General features: G+C 41.2%; 1 protein-coding gene across 1 annotated transcript in view; it reads right to left on the reverse strand.

Annotated features, from left to right (window-relative positions):
• Positions 1 to 24,001, reverse strand: part of LOC140185993 (VPS10 domain-containing receptor SorCS1-like) — an 837,248-nt gene that overhangs the window by 14,486 nt on the left and 798,761 nt on the right. Inside the window, exons 25-26 of the mRNA XM_072239817.1 lie at positions 10,604 to 10,709; positions 4,807 to 4,944 (exon numbers count right to left, since the gene is read on the reverse strand). Of these exons, the coding sequence (XP_072095918.1) occupies positions 4,824 to 4,944; positions 10,604 to 10,709 (227 nt within the window). The 3' untranslated portion in view covers positions 4,807 to 4,823. The remainder of the gene's footprint in view (positions 1 to 4,806; positions 4,945 to 10,603; positions 10,710 to 24,001) is intronic.

Consider the following 24,001-nt stretch of genomic DNA (forward strand, 5'->3'; position numbering starts at 1 on the left):
CTCTCCTTTGTCTATCCTGTCTGTCATTTCGTCAAAGAATTCCAATAGATTTGTCAGGCAAGGTTTCTCCTCAAGGAAACAATGCTGACTTTGGCCTATTTTATCATGTGCCCCAAAGTACGCCAAGACCTCATCCTTAATAATTGACTCCAACATCTTCCCAACCACTGAAGTCAGGCTGACTGGCCTACAATTTCCTTTCTTCTAGTTCCCACCCTTCCTGAAGAGTTGAGTAACATTTGCAATTTTCCAGTCCTCCAGATCCATTCCAGAATCTAGTGATTCTTTAAAGAGCATTACAAATGCTTCACATTCTCTTCAACTACTTTCAGAATCCTAGGGTGTAGTCCATCTGCTACAGGTGATTTCCCTACCTTCCTACCTGTCCACTTCCCAAACAATAGCAAACACATTTTCTTCTGCCCGCTGACACTCTTGAACTTCTGGCATACTGCTAACAGTGAAGACCAACACAAAATAGTTATTAAGCTTGTCAGCCATTTCTTTGTCCCCATTACTACCTCTTCAGCTGTCCAATATCCACTCTCACCTCTCTTTATATATCTTAAAAAACTTCTGGTTTCTTATTGGCTAGTTTACCTCATCTTTCATTCCTTCTCTCTCTTTATGTTCTTTTAGTTGCCTGCTGCTTGTTTTTAAAAGCTTCTCAATCCTCTAACTTCCCACTAACCTTTGTTGCATTATATGCCCTCTCTTTTGCTTTTATACTGTCTTTGACTTCCCTCATCAACCATTGTTGCCTCATCCTCCCTTTAGAGGACTTCTTTGGGATGTATCTATCCTGTACCTTCCAGATTACTTCCCCTCCCCCACCCCAACAGTATTTAAAGCAGTATACCTATTATCGAGGAGAAAGGTCACAGGGTACTCTGCACTGGCTGCCTATTCTCCTGACAGGCACACAGATAGCTATCTCCTGCAGCTTAGGGGTGACTACCTCCCTGTAGCCTCTACCGATCACCTCCTCATTCTCCCAAATGAGGGAGGTCATCAAACTGCAGCTGCAGTTCCTTAACACAGTTAAGAACCAAATGAATAAATATTGTTTAATTATGCCTTACTTACTCCTAAGTTTGCAATTAAAATACAGGAAAAGGCCAAAATCTTAGCCTGGGCAGAAGGCTCTTTTGACCTACACGTTGGGTTCCCTGGCAAGAAGCTTCTTGACCTTGCAGGAAAACAACTACTTATGTTTGTTAAAGAATAGCAGAATTGAAAAGAAAGTAAAGTAAAAAAAAATACATGGCAAGAAAATGTTAGGCTTCACAATTCCTCCTACATTATCAAACAAAATGTATTTTTCTTCGTTTCATTATGCCTTCTCTGCTGGTAGCCTTCTAAATGGATATCACAAAGGCATTACAGCCTGATGTCTGATGTGCCAAAATGGTGTCACTCACCAAGGTTAGATCCAAAACAGGCTCTGCTTTTAATTCTGTACTGAACTCAACTTCAAGAGCATGGCATTTGTGGAGATCACATAAGAACTAATATCAGTTTTAGTAAATTTTACAACCCTGGACTTCCCCTGAACATATTATAGCCAACTTCTAAAGTGTCTTGTACTTTTGTAAGAGATGTGGGCTCTAAATGTAATTGTTGCAGAACTCCACTATCAGTGGTGAGAAGATGAACAGATAAACTTTTCTGGCAATGTTGGTGGATTCTGGCCAGCTCCCCAAGAGAATGTTCATTTCCCTGGTTGTAGAGAACCTCTTGAGATACTTTACAGTATTCTGCAAAAGTCTTGGGCACTCTAGATTTTTTATGGTTTCAGATGGTATGGTCTCCACAGAGACCTGATCTCAACATCATCTAGTCTGTCTGGGATTATCCGGACAGATAGAACTAAACAAAACAGCCAAAGTCTGCAGAAGAACTGTGGCAAGTTCTCCAAGAGGCTTGGGACAACCTAACAGCTGATTTTCTTATAAAACTGCACAACTGTGTACTGAAGAGAATGGATGCAGTTTTAAAGGAAAAGGTGGTCACATCAAATATTAATTTCATTTAGGTTTTTACTATTAACTGCTACTTACATTAAATTTTTTGACATTTATTATTATTAACATTATTTTTAAAGCAATTTTGCTTTACAGAATGTTTTTACACGTGCCGAAGAATTTTGCACAATGCTGTAGCACTTTTAAGTATTGCACTGTACTGCTGCCACAAAACAAAATAGAATAAATTTCATAACATATGTGAGTGATGATAAACCTGATTCTGATATGGGTCTCCATTGTGGATGAGAATGGGAAGGGGGCAGGGAGAGGGGAATAATGGTTGGGAAAAGAGGGAGGGAGAGAGGAGGGAGCGGGAAGCATCAGAGAGACATTCTGTAATGATCAATAAACTAATTGTTTGGAATCAAATGACCTTGCCTGGTGTCTCAGGGCTGGGTGTGTCTTCACTCGTGCCACCCTCTACACCTGACACTGCTTCTCAGCCACCTGTCCCACACCCCTCCTGCAGCGTTCTACCCTTGTCATCCCCAACATCCTTTGCTCCTGCCAGATTTACAAACTCGCTCTCTGCTCCATGTTGACAAATACAGTACTGTGCAAAAGTCTTGGGCACTCTAGCCCTATATATCTGCAAAAGACTTTGGCACAGTGCTGGATAAATCACCTCAGGGTAGATGAGGGTTTGGTTTACATCTCCACCCACAAGACTTTACCTCTAAAGGCAAATAACTGCACTAGGAATGACAGTTTGGAATTATTCAACCACTGAGCTAAATAGAGCATCAAATGAATCTCAAAACAGAAAGATCCATTCTAAGTTAGATTACATAGTTTCAAAGTTATTCAACATTATTAAACTAGTCTTGTTCTTGGTTGGAACCAGTGTTTGATAGACCAGGCTGGCACGGTGGAGATCACTGCCATATCAAATCAGTTTCTTGAATATGTTTGGCTTCAGTTTTTATGACCAGTACACAAACACAGACAGACAATGACTGTGGACATATCAAATGACATATATTTATAATGGGAGATGATGAAGGAGTAAAAGAATATCATCCTCAGAACAGGAGCCTTTCACTCAAAGGCCTTAGAATAAGGCAACGTGTGTTGAAGACAGAAGTGTTGCAACAAATTAAAGCAAAAGGTATGGAAGTGGGTGCGGCTGGTGGAGTAATGGACCCATACTCACCAGGTGTCCGCAGCGGCCACTCCTCTCTGACGGTCCCTCCAACATGGTGGATAAGGCTGCTCAGAGCACTGCAAGACACATTGACATTTTGTTGACCTACACTTTCAGTCTGTGATGGAGACTTGCCCCAAGGGACATCATTCAAGACATTAACAGAGCCTGACTTTCTCAGGTTGTGCCAATTCTGAATGAAACCGGGCCCTGCTTTCCTCTTTACAGCCTTGCTCTGGGAATAAGAAAAAAACCTCTGAAATTCAGTTTAAGGACATAATTTGCACAAAGCCTGGCACACTGGCCATGCTGGTCCATCTGTCAGGAGAGAATGGAAACTAGCAGCAACACCCAGTCCATTAGTCACATCCAGCTGATGATGCTCCAGTCTGCCTTTCTGGTTTCTGTAAATAAGCAGTACAAGGCCTTGAGGTTCCTGGCACCAGTCCTCCTCAAAGCCTAGCACCAAGTGCAAAGTACACTTGTTAAATCTTCACTGGCAAAAGTGACTGTAGGTGATAGGAATGGGCCCAGATTTTGTAGTTCGACCAGATGTATTTGTAGACTACAGAGGGAGGCTGTCATAAGTGATGTGAAATAAGTTGATCCACTCACCATGTTGGGTTGCCTGACTTTAGCTTGTAACTTCCTTGTTACTAGTTGCCTAACCTTCAGGGAGTTGAGTGTAATGGTGCAGACACAGGGTACAAGACTGATTCGGCTTGGATACAAAAGATCACAGTGCTTTGGACTGCCATTCAGTTGACCATAAGACCATAAGACTATAAGAATTAGGAGCAGAATTAGGCCATTCAGTCCATTAAATCTGCTCCACCATTATCTTCCCTCTTAACCACTTCCTCCTGTCTTTTCCCTGTGGCCTTTGACACCATTACCAATCAAGAGCCTATCAGCCTCCACTTTAAATATATACCAAATGACTTGTCGTCCACAGTCATCTATAGCAGTGAATTCCACAGATACATCACCCTTTTGTTAAGAAATTCATATTCATCTTTTGTTCTAAAGGGACATCCATCCATTCGGAGGCTGTGCCCTCTAGTCCTGGGCTCTCCCACATTTGGAAACATCCTCTTCACGTCCACTTTATCAAGGCCTTTAAATATTCAGTAGGTAGTTGCACACCCTGCCACCTTAAGAACGCCAGCAGTGAGAGGAATGACCCATGCCCCTAACAAAATTCAGAACTTCTGTTCAAGAGGGTGTGGAAATGGTTTTGGTGAGTGGTGGTGGGGAGGCATTGGTGGGGTGGGGAGTAGGATTGCAGGGAAGTGAACAAAAGGGCAGGGAGGAGAGACTCGGAGAAACAGCCCATTTGTGGCCATCACTGCCTCTGTTAATCAGATCAATGAAATTCTGCTTCATTACCTCTGATATTGCAGAGCTCTGAATGAGACCTAAACCTTACCAGTAGAATCACTGAAGCATAGTGAAACATTATAGTGTGGGGATTGGGAGGCAACACAGAAAAGATATTAAAGTAACAAATTCCTAAAAGAATGAGCAAAATTTCTATTTTAACTGTGTGTATGTGTGTGTGTGAGACAGAGAGAGAGATTAGGGAAATAATGGAGGTTGTGTGCATTTAATTTATTGTTGTTTTAGTTTATTTACCTAAATTCTGTGTGTCATCAGTGAATCCCTCTGGGCTGGTTAATGTTGGGAGTGCCCTCAGTTTGAGTAATTGGGCTTATCATCTCCTGTTCCTTCTCATTGTGCATCTGGGCATAAACGTTAATCCCAGGTATTTTCCTGTATAAAATGACAAACAGCCAATTAAGAAAAAAAATATGCACTGGAAGAAATTTTCATTTTAATGTAAACCCTATTTGTGGATATGTTAGCTTGCTTTTGTAGGTTGTGTTAGCTTGTTAGTGAGGGAAGGATGAAGCGATCCTACTTTATCAAGCAAATCAATACGATGTCAAAGTGGTAATAACCAGAACATATTAGTATTGGTGGAGTGCTAGTTTACCTACCTTGACTTCAATAGTTTAACGTTGTCAACCTCCATTTATAAACAGGAACTTTTTTCACATATTGACAAATAATCACGGAAGACCACTTTACTGTTGCTGGATTATAATTCTGACAGAAACACAAGCTTTCTTTTATGTCTAACAAACTGATTTCTAAGTAATGAGCCAATGCAGCAATAGGTAGTGGGCTGCTTTATGTGCGGAGAGTGCATTTAACTCTGAGCAGCACATTTTAGGAGAGAGGTCAAAGTGTTGGAGAGGGCTCCAAGATAAGTAAAACATTGAAAGAAATGTAATAGTTCGTAACAAAAGGAGCTACTGTTTATGGTTGGCACAGACACTGCAGGACAAATGACTTCCTGTGCCGTTCTATTCCACATCCGGAGATAATATGATCAACAAAAGATCCAGAGATGAAAATATTTGTTATGAAGTAGCTAGACTTCCACATCCTCTAACAGGCTGTTGGAAGCAAATTCAATAGTGGCATGCAGAAAGAAATAAAACAACAGGGCATAGGAAGGAGGAGAGGGGAACGGGATTAATTGGACAGTTTTAAATAAGAGGCTGCAGGAACACAGTGCGATGAGTGACTTCCCTCAACACCATCTTCCTCATGTAAGGAATGAGAAAATTCACACCTGGGACAGGTACACTCAGAACCATTCCTATGTGTTCAGCCTTCCCAAGAATCTGGCAGACTTGTTCATAAACTGGCCGGCAGTTGGAATGGAGCAGCACCTGCAGGTGACTGGTGAGCACCAGTGCTGAAGAGATACTCTTTCACACTCAGGCAAGAACATTTAGTGAAATCTTTTACAGGCTTCAGAGAGTGGAAAGAAATGTAGCTGAAGGCAAAAAGAAGCTCTCGATCCAGGACCTAAAAGCTGGGAGCTAGCATCAAGCAGATGTTGCAACTCAGTGAGCAGATGGTAATGGGCCACAGTTAACTCAGTTTAATGAGGCTCCCTGATGTTTATTTGCAACTGTAGCTTCAGTTAATGAGTAGATGTGCGGGTAAATTCAAATATCATAAAGCTGCATCCCAGTGGAGCTGTTGACTTTGTGAAAATACCTTTTGTTTGGCAGCTTGCTTTTGGTGTGAAGTAGACTGAGATGTCACAGGTAGTGCTGCTTCAAGAAATTTGCAGAGCTGTATTGTGAACAAGTTCTCTCTAGGTGAGATTTCAAAACGGCAAAGTGATTTCCTTATTTTGAAAGAAATAACTGAAAAAAGGTAGAATCTGAAGAGGAACATCTTCACTCAGAAGATGGTGAGGATGCGGAATGAGCTGCCTGAGGAAGTGGTAGATGTAGATTCCACTTCAATACTTAAGAGAAATTTGGATAAGTATATGTATGGGAAGGGTATAGAGGGCTCTGGTCCAGGTGTGGAAATAGGCCAATTAATATTTGGCGTGTACTAAATGAGCCATGGGTCTGTTTCTGTCTTATGACTCCATAACTCTAAAAACTCTTTCCAGTGTATTGGGAAAAGCCAATTAAACACTGGAAAGAGACTCACTAGAGAGGTGAGGACACAGGAAAATAATGGCACGGAGATGGTTTGCTGCTGGAGGCAGTGGACACCTGGAAAAGGGAATCACAGACATAATCAAGGATAAGCTGTTATGTTTGGAGAAAAGTAAGGACAGGTGACTCCTATGTTATAAGCAGTTGTGTTCCTAGGAATTCTTGTTCTCACCATTTTACATAACGTGAAGCCCCATCATCTGTTTTTAAGCCAAGAAACTGGAGTTTAAAAATTGACTATTTATTTACACTTTTTTCATATAAGATATTTAAGAGCAAATTTTATCTCAAATTTCGGGATGGTAAATTCTGTTGGGGTAAACGTCCACATCCCTGCAGCTGTAACATGAAGGCTATCATGCCAAAAAAAGTCTGCATCACGATGGGAGTACTGAAAGTTTTACTGGTTTGTGGTGGAACAGAAGAGAGAGAACTTTAAGTTCTCAGGACCTGGATTGATCAGGACAGATTGAATGAAAATTACAAATTAATTTTCAATGTGGTTCAGTTTCTTAATAAGAAAAAATAAGAGAATCATATTGCAAATTTGAAATCTCATCTGAGAGTATCTGATCACAACATAACTCTGACGTGTTTGTATATTTGAACTCCAACATCAATAATGTTTGTCTATCATTCTTTCATATTGTTTATTCACAAATGAGATTGCTATTTAAAGCTCTTTTCATTGATGAGGAAGCTGATAAACAGATGCCGCATTAATATTTACCCATGTAACAGGTGCCTTTCCTTGGGGGGGGGGCGCTTGATGCTAAAATGTTATTTGATGGAAATTATTTCCTCGATCAGTTGTCGTTTATGAATGAACAGTATGAAAGAATAATTGATCAACATTAATGATGTCTGAGTTCAAACATGCAAGCTCAGCAGAGTTGTGTTGATCAGAATACCTGCAGACTATTTGGAAATTATAGGATCACTTAATATTTCTTCTTCACAGCTGTGCCAAACAATTCCTCCCTGTCTGAATGCCAGCAAGTCCCTTCACATGATTAAATGAAAGATTCCCTTACAACTGACCACTTTATTGTAATTCTTCACTGCTTTTAGCAATGAATTCCTTGGGCCATTAAATGTAAACAATATATAACATAAATGAAGTGGCAGCTTTTGTTAAAAATATCATGAAAAAATAACTGTTTTTAGTTAGCTGACAGATAAAGAATATGCATCAAGTTCATGTATCAGACAATACAGACGATTAGACAATTCCAACAGCTACACCATGTATAAATAAAATATTCTTAAAACCATTGTCAATTAGTGAAATTAAAAATTGGTTATTAACATTACATTAAACATTTTTTCTTACTCACTTCTACCAGAAGATCGAACAAACTCCAAGGAAAATCCTTCCATTTCCCTATAACTAATCTCTCTGTAGTTCAAAACATTCACTGAATGTCCACAAATGAATCTCATACCTACTCTGCCAATCATCAGTCACAGTGAAGGTCTGCTCTCATCTTCTCTCCTCCTGCATTAGTAATTCAGGAGTATGCCAATGCCGTTTGTAAACTGCACTGCTATTAATTACAGGATTGAAAATTACAGACTGCCTTACAGGGCAATTGCTTTAGTAAACTTCTTGCATTAATTTATAATGGAGATAATTAGGATGGAGGCTATAGGAAGTAATTGGTCATATCTTTTAGTGCAGTTTCAAAAATCCATTATAGTAATTATATTCAGTTGTGTTGATGATTCCCAAACCTTGCATTAGCATGGCCTTGGTTATCCTAGGTTTGATGGGGATGCGGGTCTGGTAGTGTAGAGGGATGGGATTAATGGTTGGAATGAGTGTGCTAGGAGAAATATCAGACATACACACACACCAGCTTGACATGCAAACCAATTGCATGAAGGAGGGAGTTAAATTGGAGGAACACACACAAAATGCTGGAGGAGCTCAGGAGCTCAGGCAGCATCTACAGAGAGGAATAAAGGGTCGATGTTTTGGGACGACACCCTTCATTGGGACCTTTCTTTATTCCTTTCCATAGATGCTGCCTGACATGCTGAGTTTCTCCAGCATTTTGAGTGTTTTATTCTGGATTTCCAGCATCTGCAGAATCTCTTGTGAAAGTTAAACTGGAGGCAATGTAAGTAAGCTAGTCAAGTCAAGTGAGGTAGAAAAGCTAGAAACACTGGAAGATATTGGTCCCTGGTTAATAGAATTCGAATTTACAAGCGGTAAGTACATCCTTGTAATCTTCTCACATGGGTTTAGCACCAATACCTGAGTCGGATATCTGTCCCTTAGGGAAGGTGAAACTGAGCTAAGGAACTCATTTTAAAGATTACAGTGATTGTTTCAAATCACAGGCAACAAGATTCACAGCACAAAAAGGTTGATGTTCAGTTTCTCGTGTGTCTAGCCAGGAGGCGGAGAACTTTGTAATAATAATAATTTCAGAAAAAGGATCATTTCTAGAAGGGACACAGGGTCCTTTACAGCCATTTCTCCTCTGTAAACTCAGCCTGAGTAATGTTTAATGGGAACAGCATAAAAAATTAACCTGGGGTTGGTTAAACTAGAAGACTAACATTGCTCTGTGTTGCCCACAACAAGAAGCCATCTGCAGTGAATAACTCAGGATTGTAACCAGAAGCCTGGCTTGATCATACCCAGTGCGGTGTGAGCAGTTTAGGGACTGGATGGATGGAAGAATATATTGCAATCAAAGATGTGCAGTGTTGATGTACCAGTAACAGTACCTGAACTCTGAGATTAAATTTTGAGGAGTGATTGCACAGCTAAGAGTTTATCTCCCTAGTATCTAGGAATTTAGGGTGCTACAGCATTGTAGTTTGCAATTTATTTGGCACAACTCATTGAGTGCTTGGAGAAAAGCTATTTCCAGTGGTTTGGTTGTCAATGACTGGGGGAATGTGAAATAACAACTACTGCCAGACAGTGAAATTAGGAAACTCTGTGTACATTAACAGATTGGAAAACTATTCTGTAAACAGTAATTGATGGTTAACCAATAGGTTCACTAGTGCTTTTAGAACATATGGGGAAAAGGTGAGTGTGTTCAATTAAGTCATGGCAGAACAAACTCAAGAGGATAAATGGCCTTTTTCTAGTGATACACTCAGGCATATGGCTTCACTTTCTCAGTCTTTGGTTTATCTCATTAAAGTAAAGCTGGACAATGCTTCTCTGAGCTTCTCCATGGGCAGGCAGTGGAACGGGACAGTGGGTAAAGTTGTGAGGGAATAAATTTGATCAAAGTGCCTGTGCCACTGCTAAATGGCCTCCCCATCCTTATGTTCCCGTTGTTCAACCAAACAAGTCAAGGATACCAAAAGGTTTCCTGCGAAACCCACCTAGTCAACAGCTACATGGAAAAATGCTCGAGTCCCTTCATTTGATTAATGGAGGATTTTCATCCAAAAAACAAAGAAAATGAAAGTGCAAATACTTAGGAAAGGCCCAGGGCCAGTAGCACTGAACACTTTACTTTGTCATGCCAGAGTGTTGTCCTCTGTCTCTGAAATTACTGAAGTCAACCAAATAAATTTTGGAAAGTTGAGTGCAGCGCCCTGTTACTACTGTTTGGTATCCTTAATTCTATTGATCAAAAATTAATTATTTTGACCACAAAATATTAAATAAAATACATATACTGATAAGTTTTAGTTTTTGCACTGCAACTATTATGATATAAATTACATTATAACTTTTATTATAAACCACAGCAACAGCACTGAGGTTTGTAATTTACAAACATGAGAAACACAAGTAAGTAACACTCTATATTATACTGGAAATCTTAGCTTTTTCAAAATTATGAGGAAATGTGGTATTCCCCACTGTCTCACTAAATTATACACAACAACATTCACCATGCAATTATGCAGCCATACTTTACCTTTTGAATTTGTAGATTACAAACACAGCTAAGCCGACAAAGGCCAAAGACAACAGCATCAACAGAGCTGAACCACTGTGTCCTGCGCTGGAATCCACGAGAGGAGCTGTGGGAAAAGGGTTGATACGTACATCTCATACAACTGGTAATGCAACAAAGAGGAGTGAAGATTTAAATCGACATTTCAGCCACTACCTTTATCATATGGATTGCATTGGATCCAGCAGGAATATAAAATAAAGCAGGAGTAGGTGTCATAGCCTTTCAAACTTGTCCTTAACATTCAGTAAGTTAACTCCTGATCCCATTCCTCAAGTCATCTTCCCTGTCCTACCTCCAATCCCCTTTCCCATTCCTCAAGTCACCTTCCCTGTCCTATTTCCAATCCCCTTTCCCATTCCTCAAGTCATCTTCCCTGTCCTATCTCTAATCTCCTTTCCCATTCCTCAAGTCATCTTCCCTGTCCTATTTCCAATCCCCTTTCCCATTCCTCAAGTCACCTTCCCTGTCCTATTTCCAATCCCCTTTCCCATTCCTCAAGTCACCTTCCCTGTCCTATCTCCAATCCCCTTTCCCATTCCTCAAGTCACCTTCCCTGTCCTATCTTCAATCCCCTTAATTCACTTCACAGCCAGAAGTTTATTGTTCCAAGACTTGAACAGATAGTACATTCCCACATTTGGTTGAATTATCTAATGCCAGAGGACGTGCATTTAAGGAGTCAGGGGTAAGTTCAAAGGAGATGTGAGGGATCTCTGTGAGACACAGAGAGTGGTGGGTGTTTGGATTGTGCTGCCTGGGTGGTGACAGAGGCAGATACACTTGGGTTTTTTAGAGATGCTTAGATAGGCACATGAATGTTAGGGAAATGGAAGTATATGGACATTGTGCAGGCAGATGGGATCAGTCTAGATGGCCATTTGATTAATAATTTAATTGGTCTAGACCAACACTGTGGGCTGAAGAGCATGTTCCTGTGCTGTACTGTTCTATGTTCTATGTAATCTAGAAAAGAACAGCACAGGAACAGGTCCCTCAGTCAGTGATGTTGTACCAAATTAATAAAGCTAATGATGCCTAATAACTCCATTCCCTTCTTCCTGCACATGCTCCATATCCCTTCACTCTCTGCGTGCTCATGTGCCAAGTTCCTCTTAAATACAGTAGCATAGTGGTTAATGTAGCACTATTCCAGAGCTAGCAGCCCAGGATCAAATCCAGTGAGGAGTTTCCACATTCTCCCCATCACTCTGTGTGCTGCTTATTGACTAGAGCTCAGCATTTCACACAATCATTCCTACAGTTCTGATTGAAAAGTTCCAGAACCAGGGCCTCTGTACCTCACTCTGCAAATGGATCCTCAACTTCTCAACTGGAAGATCAGTATCACTGTGGATCAGGAATAACATATCAACCTTGCTGGCAATAAACACAGGCGCATCTCAGGGGTGTGTGCTTAGCCCACTGTTTTACTCTCCCTGTACCGATGACTGCATGGCTAGGTACAGCTAAATATCATCTATAAATTTGCTGCTGATAGAGCCATTATAGGCAGAATTTCAGATGGTGATGAGAGTGCGTACTGGAGTGAGATCTATCAGCTACTTGAGTGGTGCTGCAGCAACAACCTTGCACTCATTGTCAGTAAGACCAAAGAATTGATTGTGGAGTTCTGGAAGGGTAAGATGAGGGAACAAACACCAATTGGCCTCATCTCAAATAATAATGAGGCAGCCTACAGAGAAGAAGTCATTACCCTAACACAGTGGTGTCAAGAAAACAACCTCTCCCTCAATGCCACAAAAAAAAGGAGCTGGTTGTGGATGACAGGAGTAACAAAGACGAGCTAACTTCTATTGACATCAATGAATCAGGGATTGAGGGTGAACAGCTTTTAAGTTCCTCGGCATACACATCACTGAGGATCTCACTTGATCTGTACATACCGGCTGTGTGGTGAAACAAGCACAACAGCACCTCTTTCACCTCAGACAGTTGACGAAGTTTGGAATGAGTCCCCAAATCCTAAGGACTTTCTACAGGGGCACAATTGAAAGCATCCTGACAGGCTACATCACTGCCAAGTATGGGAACTGTACTTCCTCCAATCACAGGACTCTGCAGAGAGTGGTGTGGACAGCCCAGAGCATCTGTAGATGTGAACTTCCCACTATTCAGGGCATTTATAGTGACAGGTGTGTAAAAAGGGCCCAAAGGATCATTGGGAACCCAAGTCACCCCAACCACAAACTGTTCCAGATGGTACCATCTGGGAAACTGTACTGCAGCATAAAAGCCAGGACCAACAGGCTCCAGAACAGCTTCTTCCACCAGGCGTCAGACTGTTTAATTCACGCTGACACAATTGTATTTCTAAGCTATATTGACTGTTGTTTATGTTACTGTACATACTATTTATTAAAAATTATTACAATTTGCCCATTGCACATTCAGATGGAGACATAACATAAAGATTTTTACTCCTCAGGTATGTGAAGGATGTAAGAAATAAAGTCAAGTCAATCCAATTCAATCCAATCCTCATAGAGGGATCAGAATTGGAGAGAGTGAGCAATTTCAAGTTCCTAGGTGTCAATATCTCTGAGGATCTAACCTGGTCCCAATGTAATAATGCAGCTACAAAGAAGGTACCACAGTGGCTATATTTCATTAGGAGATTGAGAAGATTTGGTATGTCTCTGAAAACACTTGAACAATTCTATAGAGATACTGTAGAGAGTATTCTTACTGTCTGCGTTACCCTCTAGTATGGTGGGGGGCCACTACCGCACAGTATCGAAGTAAGCTTCAGAGAGTTGTAAACTTAGTCAGCTCTGTTATGCGCAGTAGCCTCTTTAGTATCCAGGACATCTTCAAGGGGCGATGCCTCAAAAGTGCAGTGTCCATCAGTCAGGACCCCCATCACCCAGATCATGCCTTGTTCTCATTTCTACCACCAGGAGGGAGCTACAGAAGTGTGAAGGCACACGCTCAACAACTGAAGAACAGCTTGTTCCCCTCTGCCATCTGACTTCCGAATGGAACAGCTTGTTCCCCTCTGCCATCTGACTTCCGAATTGAACCCATGCACACTACTTCACTGCTTTTTTTTTTGATTCAGATTCTGATTCTGATCTACCTCCAATGCATTCCAGACACTCAGCACCCTCTGTGTAAAAAAACAACCTGCATATCTCCATTGAACTCCCCCTCTCCCAACCCCATTCACCTTAAATGCATAACTTGTGATATTAGGTATTTCAACCCAGGAAATCAGATACCATCTGTCTACTGTGTGTATGCCTTTCAACATTTTATATACTTCTTTCAGAATGCAGGGTGGTGGCGTGGAATTGTCTGCCAAAGGAGACGTAAGGCGCTCGTTCCCTCCTCTAGCCTACAGGCCACCTTTGGGCAAGGTGCAGCACCAGCTTAGCCCCCAGTCAGGGTCATGTGAAGCCATCGGAGCAGGTGGTGGATGGTTGTATGAGCAGCTGGTGCATATCACAAGTCCTGGATATGCGACCACTGACGCCAGGCAGAAAATCTGAAGAGCATTGTGATCAATGTCCTGTAAAGACACTGCTCAGAAGAAGGCAATGGCAAATCACTTCTGAAGAAAAATTTTACAAGAACAATCAGGTCATGGGGCGTGCTTGATTGCTTACATCTTACGAGGCAGCACAAAAGAGACAAGAGTGAATATTGGGCTGCTGGAAAATGATGCTAGGGTAATGGGAGACAAGGAAATGGCAGATGAACTGAATAAGTATTTTGCATCAGTCTTCGCTGTGGAAGACATTAGCAGTATGGTGTAAGTTCCAAGTGTCAGTTGGCATGAAGTGTGTGAAGTTACCATTTCTAGACAGAAGGTTCTTGGGAAATTGAAAGCTCTGAAAGTAGATACACCCCAGAGTTCTGAAAGAGATGGCTGAAGAGATCATGGAGACATTAGTAATGATCTTTCAAGAATCACTAGATTCTGAATGGTTCCGGAAGATTGGAAAATAGCAAATGTCACTCCAGTGTTCAAGAATTGAGAGAGGGAAAAGAAAGGAAATTATAGGCCAGTTAGCCTTAGCTCTGTGGTTGGGAAAATGTTGGAGTCAATTGTTAAGGATGAGGTTGCAGGTTACTTGGAGGCACAGGATAAAAAAAGCCATAGTCAGCATGGTTTCCTCAAGGGAAAATCTTGTCCGACCAAACTGTTGGAATTCTTTGAAGAAATAACAAGCAGGATAGATAAAGGAGAAACGGTGGATGTTGGATACTTGGATTTTCAGAAAGCCCTTGACAAGTGCTACACATGAGGCTGTTTAAAAATTTAAGAGCCCATGGTATTAAGGACAAGGATAAAGCAGTGGCTGATTGGCTAGAGGCAAAGAGTGGTAATTAAGGGAGCCTTTTCTGGGTTGGCTACAGGAGACTAGTGGTGCTCCACAGGATCGGTGTTGAGACTGATTCTTTTTACTTTATATATCAAAGACTTGGGTAATGGAATTGAAGGCTTTGTGGCAAAGTTTGCAGATTATACAAAGATAGGTGGATAAGCAGGTAGTTTTAAGGAAGTAGAGAGAGTACAGAAGGATTTAGACAGGATAGGAGAATGGGCAAAGAAGTGGCAGATGGAATGAAGTATTGGGAAGTTTATGGTCATGCACTTTGGTAGAAGAAATAAAAGAATAGATTATTTTTAAATGGAGATAAAATCCAAAAATCTGAGGTGCAACAGAACTTGGGAATCCTTGTGCAGGATCCCTTAAAGGTTAATTTGGTGGTGAGGAAAACAAATGTGATGTTAGCATTCATTTCAAGAGAACTAGAATATAAAAGCAAAATATGTATTGTTGAGGCTTTATAAAGCACTGGTGTGGCCTCACTTGGAATACTGTGAGCAGGTTTGGGTTATTTATCTAAGAATGTGCTAAATTGGAGAGGATTTAAAGGATGTTCACAAAACTGATTCCAGGTTTGAATAGCTTGTCATTTGAAGAGCATTTGATGACTCTGGGCCTGTACTCACTGGAATTCAGAAGAATGAGGGGTGACCTCATTGAAACCTATTGAAGGGACTCGATAGAGTGGATGTGGAGAGGATGTTTCTTGTGGCGGGGGAGTCTAAGACCAGACAACACAGCCTCAGAATGAGGGGCATCCGTTTAGAATGGAGATAAGGAGGAATTTCTTTAGCCAGAGACCGGTGAATCTGTGGAATCAGTTGGCTGTGGTGGTTAATTCTTCAAGTATATTTAATGCAGAAGTTGATAGATACTTGATTAGTCAGCAAGTGACATGATAAGAAAGCAGGAGATTAGGGTTGAGAGGGAAAATGGATCAGCCACAATGAAATGCCAGAAAAGAATTGATGGGTGAAATTATGTTCCTATACCTTACGGTCTTATAACCAAATCTTTGCAGCTCTTTGGGATGGAGAATTCATAATCTTCTAACTGAAGATAATCTTCCACTTCTCAATCCTCAAGGATGACCCTCAGCCTATGACTGTATTCTCACAGATTTGGTCTTTCCAGCTAACGGAAACTACCTCCCCTTCTCCAACCTCTCAATTCATCCTAGAATTATTTTAATTATACATGGCGGTTCACTGATGGGTAATGTTTCATGGGTAATAAATACAGATCTTGCCAACATCCATACCTCATGAATAAATTTCTTAAAAAACTTCTGGTTACAATATGGATTTAAATTCCTGTTGGAATCTAACACGATTAGAACTCCAAATACTGTTGGCATGAAAACACAGAAAGTCTCTTCTGGACTTTAGGAAACTGCAAGAAGGAAGATAGAAACCCAAGATCACCACAGAAAATGGATGTGACAATGGACTTTCAGAAAGCCTTTGATAAAGTCCCACATAGGAGATTAGTGGGCAAAATTAGGGCACATGGTATTGGAAGCAGAGTACCGACATGGATTGAAAATTGGCTGGCTGACAGAAAACAAAGAGTAGCGATTAACGGGTCCCTTTCGGAATGGCAGGTGGTGACCAGTGGGGTACCGCAGGGTTCAGTGCTGGGACCGCAGCTGTTCACAATATATATTAATGATTTAGATGAGGAAATTAAAAGTAACTTTAGCAAATTTGCCGGTGACACAAAGCTGGGTGGCAGTGTGAAATGTGAGGAGGATATTATGAGAATGCAGGGTGACTTGGACAGGCTGGGTGAGTGTGCTGATGCATGGCAGATGCAGTTTAATGTGGATAAATGTGAGGTTATCCACTTTGGTGGGAAGAACGGGAAGGCAGATTATTATCTAAATGGAGTCGTTAGGAAAAGGGGAAGTACAACGAGATCTAGGTGTTCTTGTACATCAGTCACCGAAAGCAAGCATGCAAGTACAGCAGGCAGTGAAGAAAGCTAATGGCATGCTGGCCTTCATAACAAGGGGAATTGAGTATAAGAGCAAAGAGGTCCTTCTGCAGCTGTACAGGGCCCTGGTGAGACCACACCTGGAGTACTGTGTGTAGTATTGGTCTCCAAATTTGAGGAAGGACATTCTTACTATTAAGGGAGTGCAACTTAGGTTCACAAGGTTAATTCCCGGGATGGTGGGACTGTCATATGTCGAAAGATTGGAGCGACTGGGCTTGTATACTCTGGAATTTAGAAGGCTGAGAGGGGATCTTATTGAAACATATAAGATTATGAAGGGATTGGACACGCTGGAGGCAGGAAGCAAATTCCCGCTGATAGGTGAGTCCAGAACCAGAGGCCACAGTTTAAGAATAAGGGGTAGGCCATTTAGAACGGAGTTGAGGAAAAACTTTTTCACCCAGGGAGTGGTGGATATATGGAATGATCCGCCCCAGAAGGCTGTGGAGGCCAAGTCTCTGGATGTTTTCAAGAAAGAGTTGGATAGAGCTCCTAAAGATAGCAGAGTCAAAGGTTATGGGGATAAGGCAGGAACTGGATACTGATTGTGGATGATCAGCCATGATCACAGTGAATGGCGGTGTTGGCTCGAAGGGCCGAATGGCCTACTCCTGCATCTATTGTCTATTGTCTATTAAATAAAAATTCAAAGTAAATTTATGAGGGGTGATTGATAAGTTTGTGGCCTAAGGTAGAAGGAGTCAATTTTAGAAAACTTAGCTCATTTATTTTTCAACATAGTCCCCTCCTACACTTACATACTTAGTCCAGCGGTCGTGGAGCATACAGATCGCTTCTTTGTAGAAGTCGATGTCTTGGACCTCCAGAAAGTGGTCCACAGTAAGGGTAATTTATAAGTTCGTGGCCTAATGTAGAAGGAGATGAGTTATACAGCTCTCGTTACATGCATGTGCAGTTCAACACTTTGAGTGATTATGCAGAAAATTTGAAATTAATAACATCTCCTTCTACCTTAGGCCACAATCTTATTAATCACCCCTGATGTGGACCACTTTCTGGAGGTCCAAGACGCTGACTTCTACAAAGAAGGGATCTGTTTGCTCCATGACTGCTGGACTAAGTGTGTAAATGTAGGAGGGGACTATGTTGAAAAATAAATGTGCTAGGTTTTCTACAAATTGACTCCTTCTACCATAGGCCACGAAATTATCAATCACCCTTCGTATTATCAAGGTATGTATATGTTACCCTGAGATTCATTTTCTTGCATGTATTCACAGTAGAACGAAGGAATACAAAAGAATCAGTGTAAAACTACACACAAACAAACACTGGCAAGCAAATGATGTGTAAAACGATTGGGAATGGCAGATCCTTTCCTGAACAGCATCTGGGCCAACTGATGAAAGCAACAAACATGGACACTTCCCAAGAAACATGGATGTCCATTCTGTTCGTGACTGGACTTCTCACAGAATTGTCCTCAGATCTGGAGATGCTACCCACTTTATGTAGGGAGAATGGTGTTTAACAAAAACTACATTTGTTTGGAGTTCTACAAAAAATGGATTTGACTTAATCATATTGACCATGAATGCCAACATTTCCTCACTTCTAACTGAAAAAGTTGCCGTAGATACCCATTTCTAAATTTTCGGATTAAGAACACAGAACTATGATGTAGACAGGAAATGCTCAAACAGCTCAGCAGGTCAGGCCATTTCTGAAGGAAGAGAAATGAAGTTAAGGTTTCAGGTAGAAGCCCCTTTGTCAGTAAAGAAAAGGAAACAAAAGCAGCTTGTTAAGTGCAGTGAAGGTGGGAGACAGGATGTCTCTGGTAACCATGGGGATACATTCTAATCAAGGTTATCTGGTCAATGAATGAACAGAGTTCGACACTTTTTAAAAACATAAAGTTGGATATTTTGTAGAACTAATATGGGATTAAAGAATGGGGCATGTGGATAATTGAGATGATTAATCAATTTGTGCATTCCATTCTAGGTTCTTTCTGAGAACACAACAGTTCAATTGGTTTTCTGATTACTCTGTTTGGAGGCCAGCAAACTGATCTTGATAAGTGAGAGGATTCTTAGATGAGAGGAATTCATTTCAATACTGACACAATTGTCAATACCACATTTTACTTTGATGAAGTGTTTTGTGAGGTGGGTTATTGCTAGAATTAACTCCTGCCAGAAATTCTGAGTCTTCTTTTTTCTATGAACTGTTAAGAGGAGAAGTGGTTCTTTTTTTTTTCTTTATATTAGCTTAATACTATATATGATTTTGACAGTGTATATTCCTTTCTTTCTTTGTAATATTATTGAAATATGTATTTGAGATAACCTCTGCTCTGGTTTGTATTTATCCTTATTCTTTTAACTCAATAAAAAAAGATTGAAAGTGAGAATTCACACCTGCCTCAACAAGAACGAGAACCTGCTGCAGTTCTCACACAATGCAATCTCAGTGGTTCTCCACTTGGCTTTAAGGAACCAAGGCAACAGCAAAATATCACTCAGGCTTCTGTTTAGCTCTGGGAGACTGGGAGCAGTACAAGAATGGTCACCCTCCAATCTCTAGGTGTCTGCGAGCAAAAAAAGTGTCTGGTGCACTTGAACCCATTGAGATGGAGGGTACAAGTTGACAACAGCAGGATGTTGGGGGTGGAGAAGTAGCTGACCTCTCTCCAGGAACACCACAGCATCACCACACATGTGGAAGGATCATCCTCAAAGCTGGAGCCAGCCTATGAACGCTGAGACAGTTTACCAAGGATGCAGGCACGATGGCTCAGGCCGAGTGTCAGTGGATGAGAACGGTGATTCCACAACCCAAACATGGAAATGAAAATGGTAACCTTAAACATGCACAGTGGGAAGAGTACAATGGGATGTGTCAATGCCCTGTGATACCTTGCAAGCTCAAGGCCAATGAAACATTCTTACAGGAGTTGCAGAGGGCTACCACACCTCTTCACCTACTGGAGGTGGTCGCGATGGTCGCTGTTGTGTATTTAATATTTCACTAGTATTGGAGTAATCTTGTAAATATATTGTTTGAGTAAGCATTCTTGTTCGTTTAAATAATTAGTTATGGGTTCTATGTAACAATACATTAACTGCAGACGCCGTCATGCTACATGATACGTGCTAGCCTTGTAGGAAGTGAACTGGAAGTTACCCCTATTTTTCAAACTTCCATCTTCATTTGAATAAATTTAATGTTTTGAAGTTACAAAACATAACACTGGTGACAAGGTATTTTTCAAACGGACCCAACATGGCTACTGACCTGCTAAAGTAGAGAGAGACGTTTGAACTAAAAGAGAAGCTGTGAGGAAGGTTGAATTTAAAAGAAACAGGCCAGCATGTGCAGAGTCGTCATTTTAAAAAGAGCATGTTGGGCAGACAAAAATAAATGGTCTGCACAGTGAAGAGAAATAGAGAAAAAGTCAAGTTGCTGCTTCAAAAAGAACACAACCCTGCATGCTATTGATGACAAATCTGATAATGACGAGAGTGAAACAGGACTGAGTACCCCTGAGATTTACAATTTGGGAACTAACAGGAGACAAGCAATATGGCTTACACCAGAAGTGAATGGCAAATTAAATAATATGGAATTGGACTCTGGTTCAGCTGTTTCAGTCCTTCTGCAAAATGAGTTTGAGAGGCATTTCAAAGATCCTAATTCAAGCCTGCAGATATCCAACTAAGAACTTATACTGGAGAAAAGCTAACTCCTGTGGGAATGACATTTGTGACAGTGAAATACAGCAACTAGCAAGCCACATTGAGCTTGTATGTGTAAAAACAGGAGGAACAGTATTGTGGGGTTGTGATTGGCTGAGACAACTACAAGTTAACTGGAGATTCATCCACCATTTGCACGCCACATCCCCTGCAATGAAGCCATATGAGGGCAAATTGGGAAAGACTTCATGATGACTCCACTATCTCCATACTGAATACTGAACAATCTCTCCCTCATAGATGCTGCCTGACCTGCTGAGTTCCTGAAGCATTTTGTTTTCATTCTAGATTCTAATGTCTGCAGTCTGTGTTTTCACTTCCACAGATGCCATCTAACCTGCTGAGTTTTTCAATTTAATTCTGATTTTGTCTCACTCTTCCAGCATCTGTAGTTCCTTTCGGGTCTACACAGGAGGCTTTTGCCTCATTTGGGCCCTGCAATCTATTCTTCTTCACTTGCCCACCAACTGCTTTCTTCTATTTTGTCTCTTACATGCACCAATGGGCAATTACAGTTGCCAGGTAACCAATGAGCCACACATTGGGAATGTGGGAGAACCCACATGGTCATTGCGGACAGACTCCATCCGGACCGTACACGAGGTCAGAACATAACCCAAGCTGCTGGAGCGGTGAAGCAGCAGCACTAACCTCTGCAACACCGTGCCACCCTCACGGTGTACTGGCAGGGTGGGGAGATGGTGGAAAAGATGAATCCAACCAAACTGTGTATTTATAGTTTAACAAAACAGGCAGAAATGAAGTAACAGGCCCTTCCATCTAAAGCGAGGGGTGATTGACAAGTGTATGCCCTAAGATAGAAGGAGTCAATTTTAGAAAATCTAGCACATTTATTTTTCATCATAGTCCCCTCCTACATTTACACACTTAGTCCAGCAGTTGTGGAGCATACGGATCCCTTCTTTGAAGAAGTTGGTGTCTTGGACCTTCAGAAAGTGGTCCACAGCAGGGGTGATTGATATGTTTGTGGCCTAAGGTAGAAGGAGATGAGTTATACAGTTCTCGTTACATGCACGTGCAGTTCAACTCTTTGAATGATTATGCAGAAAGATTGAAGTCAATAACTCATCTCCTTCTACCTTAGGCCACGAACGTATCAATCACTCCTGCTGTGGACCACTTCTGGAGGTCCAAAGTGCCGACTTCTACAAAGAAGGGATCTATATGCTCCACGACCGCTGGACTAAGTGTGTAAATGTAGGAGGGGGCTATGTTGAAAAATAAATGTACTAGGTTTTCTAAAATTGATTCCTTCTACCTTAGGCCACAAACTTATTAATCACCTCTCGTAAACCTATGCTGCCCAGGAACACCAATGTGACCAATTAACCTACTAACCCAGATGTCTTTGGAATGTGGGAGGAAACCAGAGCACCCAGAGGAATCACACACGGTCTCGGGGAGAATGTACAAACTCCTCACAGAGTGTTGAGAATTCAAATCTGGTTGGTGTTGTAATAACGTTACACAAGCTGCTACATTTTGGGGATTCGGAATCATATCACTTGACTTGCATTTCTTGTAACAAACTGGAAGTGTCAGCAAAAGACCCTTTCACCACTCTTATCAACCACCAATGAAGATTACAGTAACATCCACCCTAAAGTACCACTCAGTGGTATGCACACACAACTTTCGATCATCTCTGCCAGACACCATGCCCAAAGAAATGATTGACAAAATCACACCATAACAATTGCCAAGATTAAAAAAGGCTGTGGTCCCCAATGGCGAAGCAGCTAATGGGAGATAGAACATAGCACAGTACAACATAGAAACAGCCCTTTGGCCCACAGGGTTGTGTGGAACTAATTAAGCTAATGACACCTAATTCCTTCATCCTGGTCGATATCTCTTTATTCTCCGGATACTCAGATGCCCATCTAAGAGAATCTAAAAAGTCCTTCTTGTATCTGCTTCCACCATTCCCCAGGCACTGCATTCCAGGCACTCCCATTTTCTGTGTAAAAAGACTTGCCTTGCACATCTCCTTTGAACTTCTCCCCCTCCCACCCTCTCACCTTAAATACATACACTCCGGTGTAAGACATTTCAAACCTGGGAAATAGATACAGTTTGTCTACTTTATCTATGATTATATTGATCAGTCACTCAATTACTTAGCAATTATTTTATGCATTTAGAGATACAACGTGGAATAGGCCCTTGTGGCCCTTTGACTCATAATGCCAGCAGCCCATCGATTTCATCCTAGCCTAATGGTGGGATAATTTACAACGACTAATTAACCAACTAACCAGTATGTCTTTGGACTGTGGGAGGACACAGGAGCACCCGGAGGAAACCCATGCAGTCCAAGGGAGAACATACAAACTCCTTACGGATAACGCTGGAATTGAACTCTGAACACCGATGCCCCTAGCTGTAATAGCGTCAGGCTAACCGCTAGGCTACTATAATGTGCTACTGCCTCATTACAGACCTTTCAAAGCAGTTCGCATTGATACATTGCATAGGAAAAGATTTCAATTACAACAAGAACATTAACCTTTCTGTGACAAGACATTTAGGACAACAGTAGTAATTACAGAAATCACGCTGCTGCCTCTTAGTTACCACAAAATAATAATAAATTGGCACCTGAAATTAAGCATAGTTTATAACACACAATACCAAGTTAATGCAGTAGAACTCGACGCTTCAGCTGGTAGCAATAGACTGGATTTTATATATATATATAAAGCATTTCCACAGGGCAGTGTACAAGTGTCCAAATGCACATGCAAGTGGGAGGATTTGGGTGAAATTAAGGCAGCACAAATTCCACACTGAATGGATATGAGTATCTACAGTTCTTTGTGATATCCTCACTTGTGGTATCAGGAAGAAAGAATGCAGCCAGTAACATGGTGCTCTTTCATTGCTAGTGACTACAGGTGAATTTCTACTTGAAAATGTATTAAGCCATGGTGGAAATACTCAGTCAGCCACAGGGTTAAAGTCAATCCTATTGTAATAGACTTTCCACCACTGTTTCTCGAGTCTCCTTCATCATTCATTAAAGTAGCTCAACCCCAATCTGTCTAAATTTCCTAGCTCCGCCAGATTTCACCAAGCAATCGGATTTTGAAGCAAGTGAAAAGGCTGAAATTGGGGGTCTTATCTGGCAGAAACTTATTAAATGCACCAGAACGTGGGATTGTCCATTTGATGGATATTTTGAACATTGCATTTTGTCTGATTTATCAGAAGAGAAGTGACAAAACAGATGGAGCAAAGGTGAAAGCAAAAAAAAAATCCTA

Source organism: Mobula birostris, chromosome 21, assembly GCF_030028105.1.
Source record: "Mobula birostris isolate sMobBir1 chromosome 21, sMobBir1.hap1, whole genome shotgun sequence".
Lineage (NCBI taxonomy): Eukaryota > Metazoa > Chordata > Chondrichthyes > Myliobatiformes > Myliobatidae > Mobula > Mobula birostris.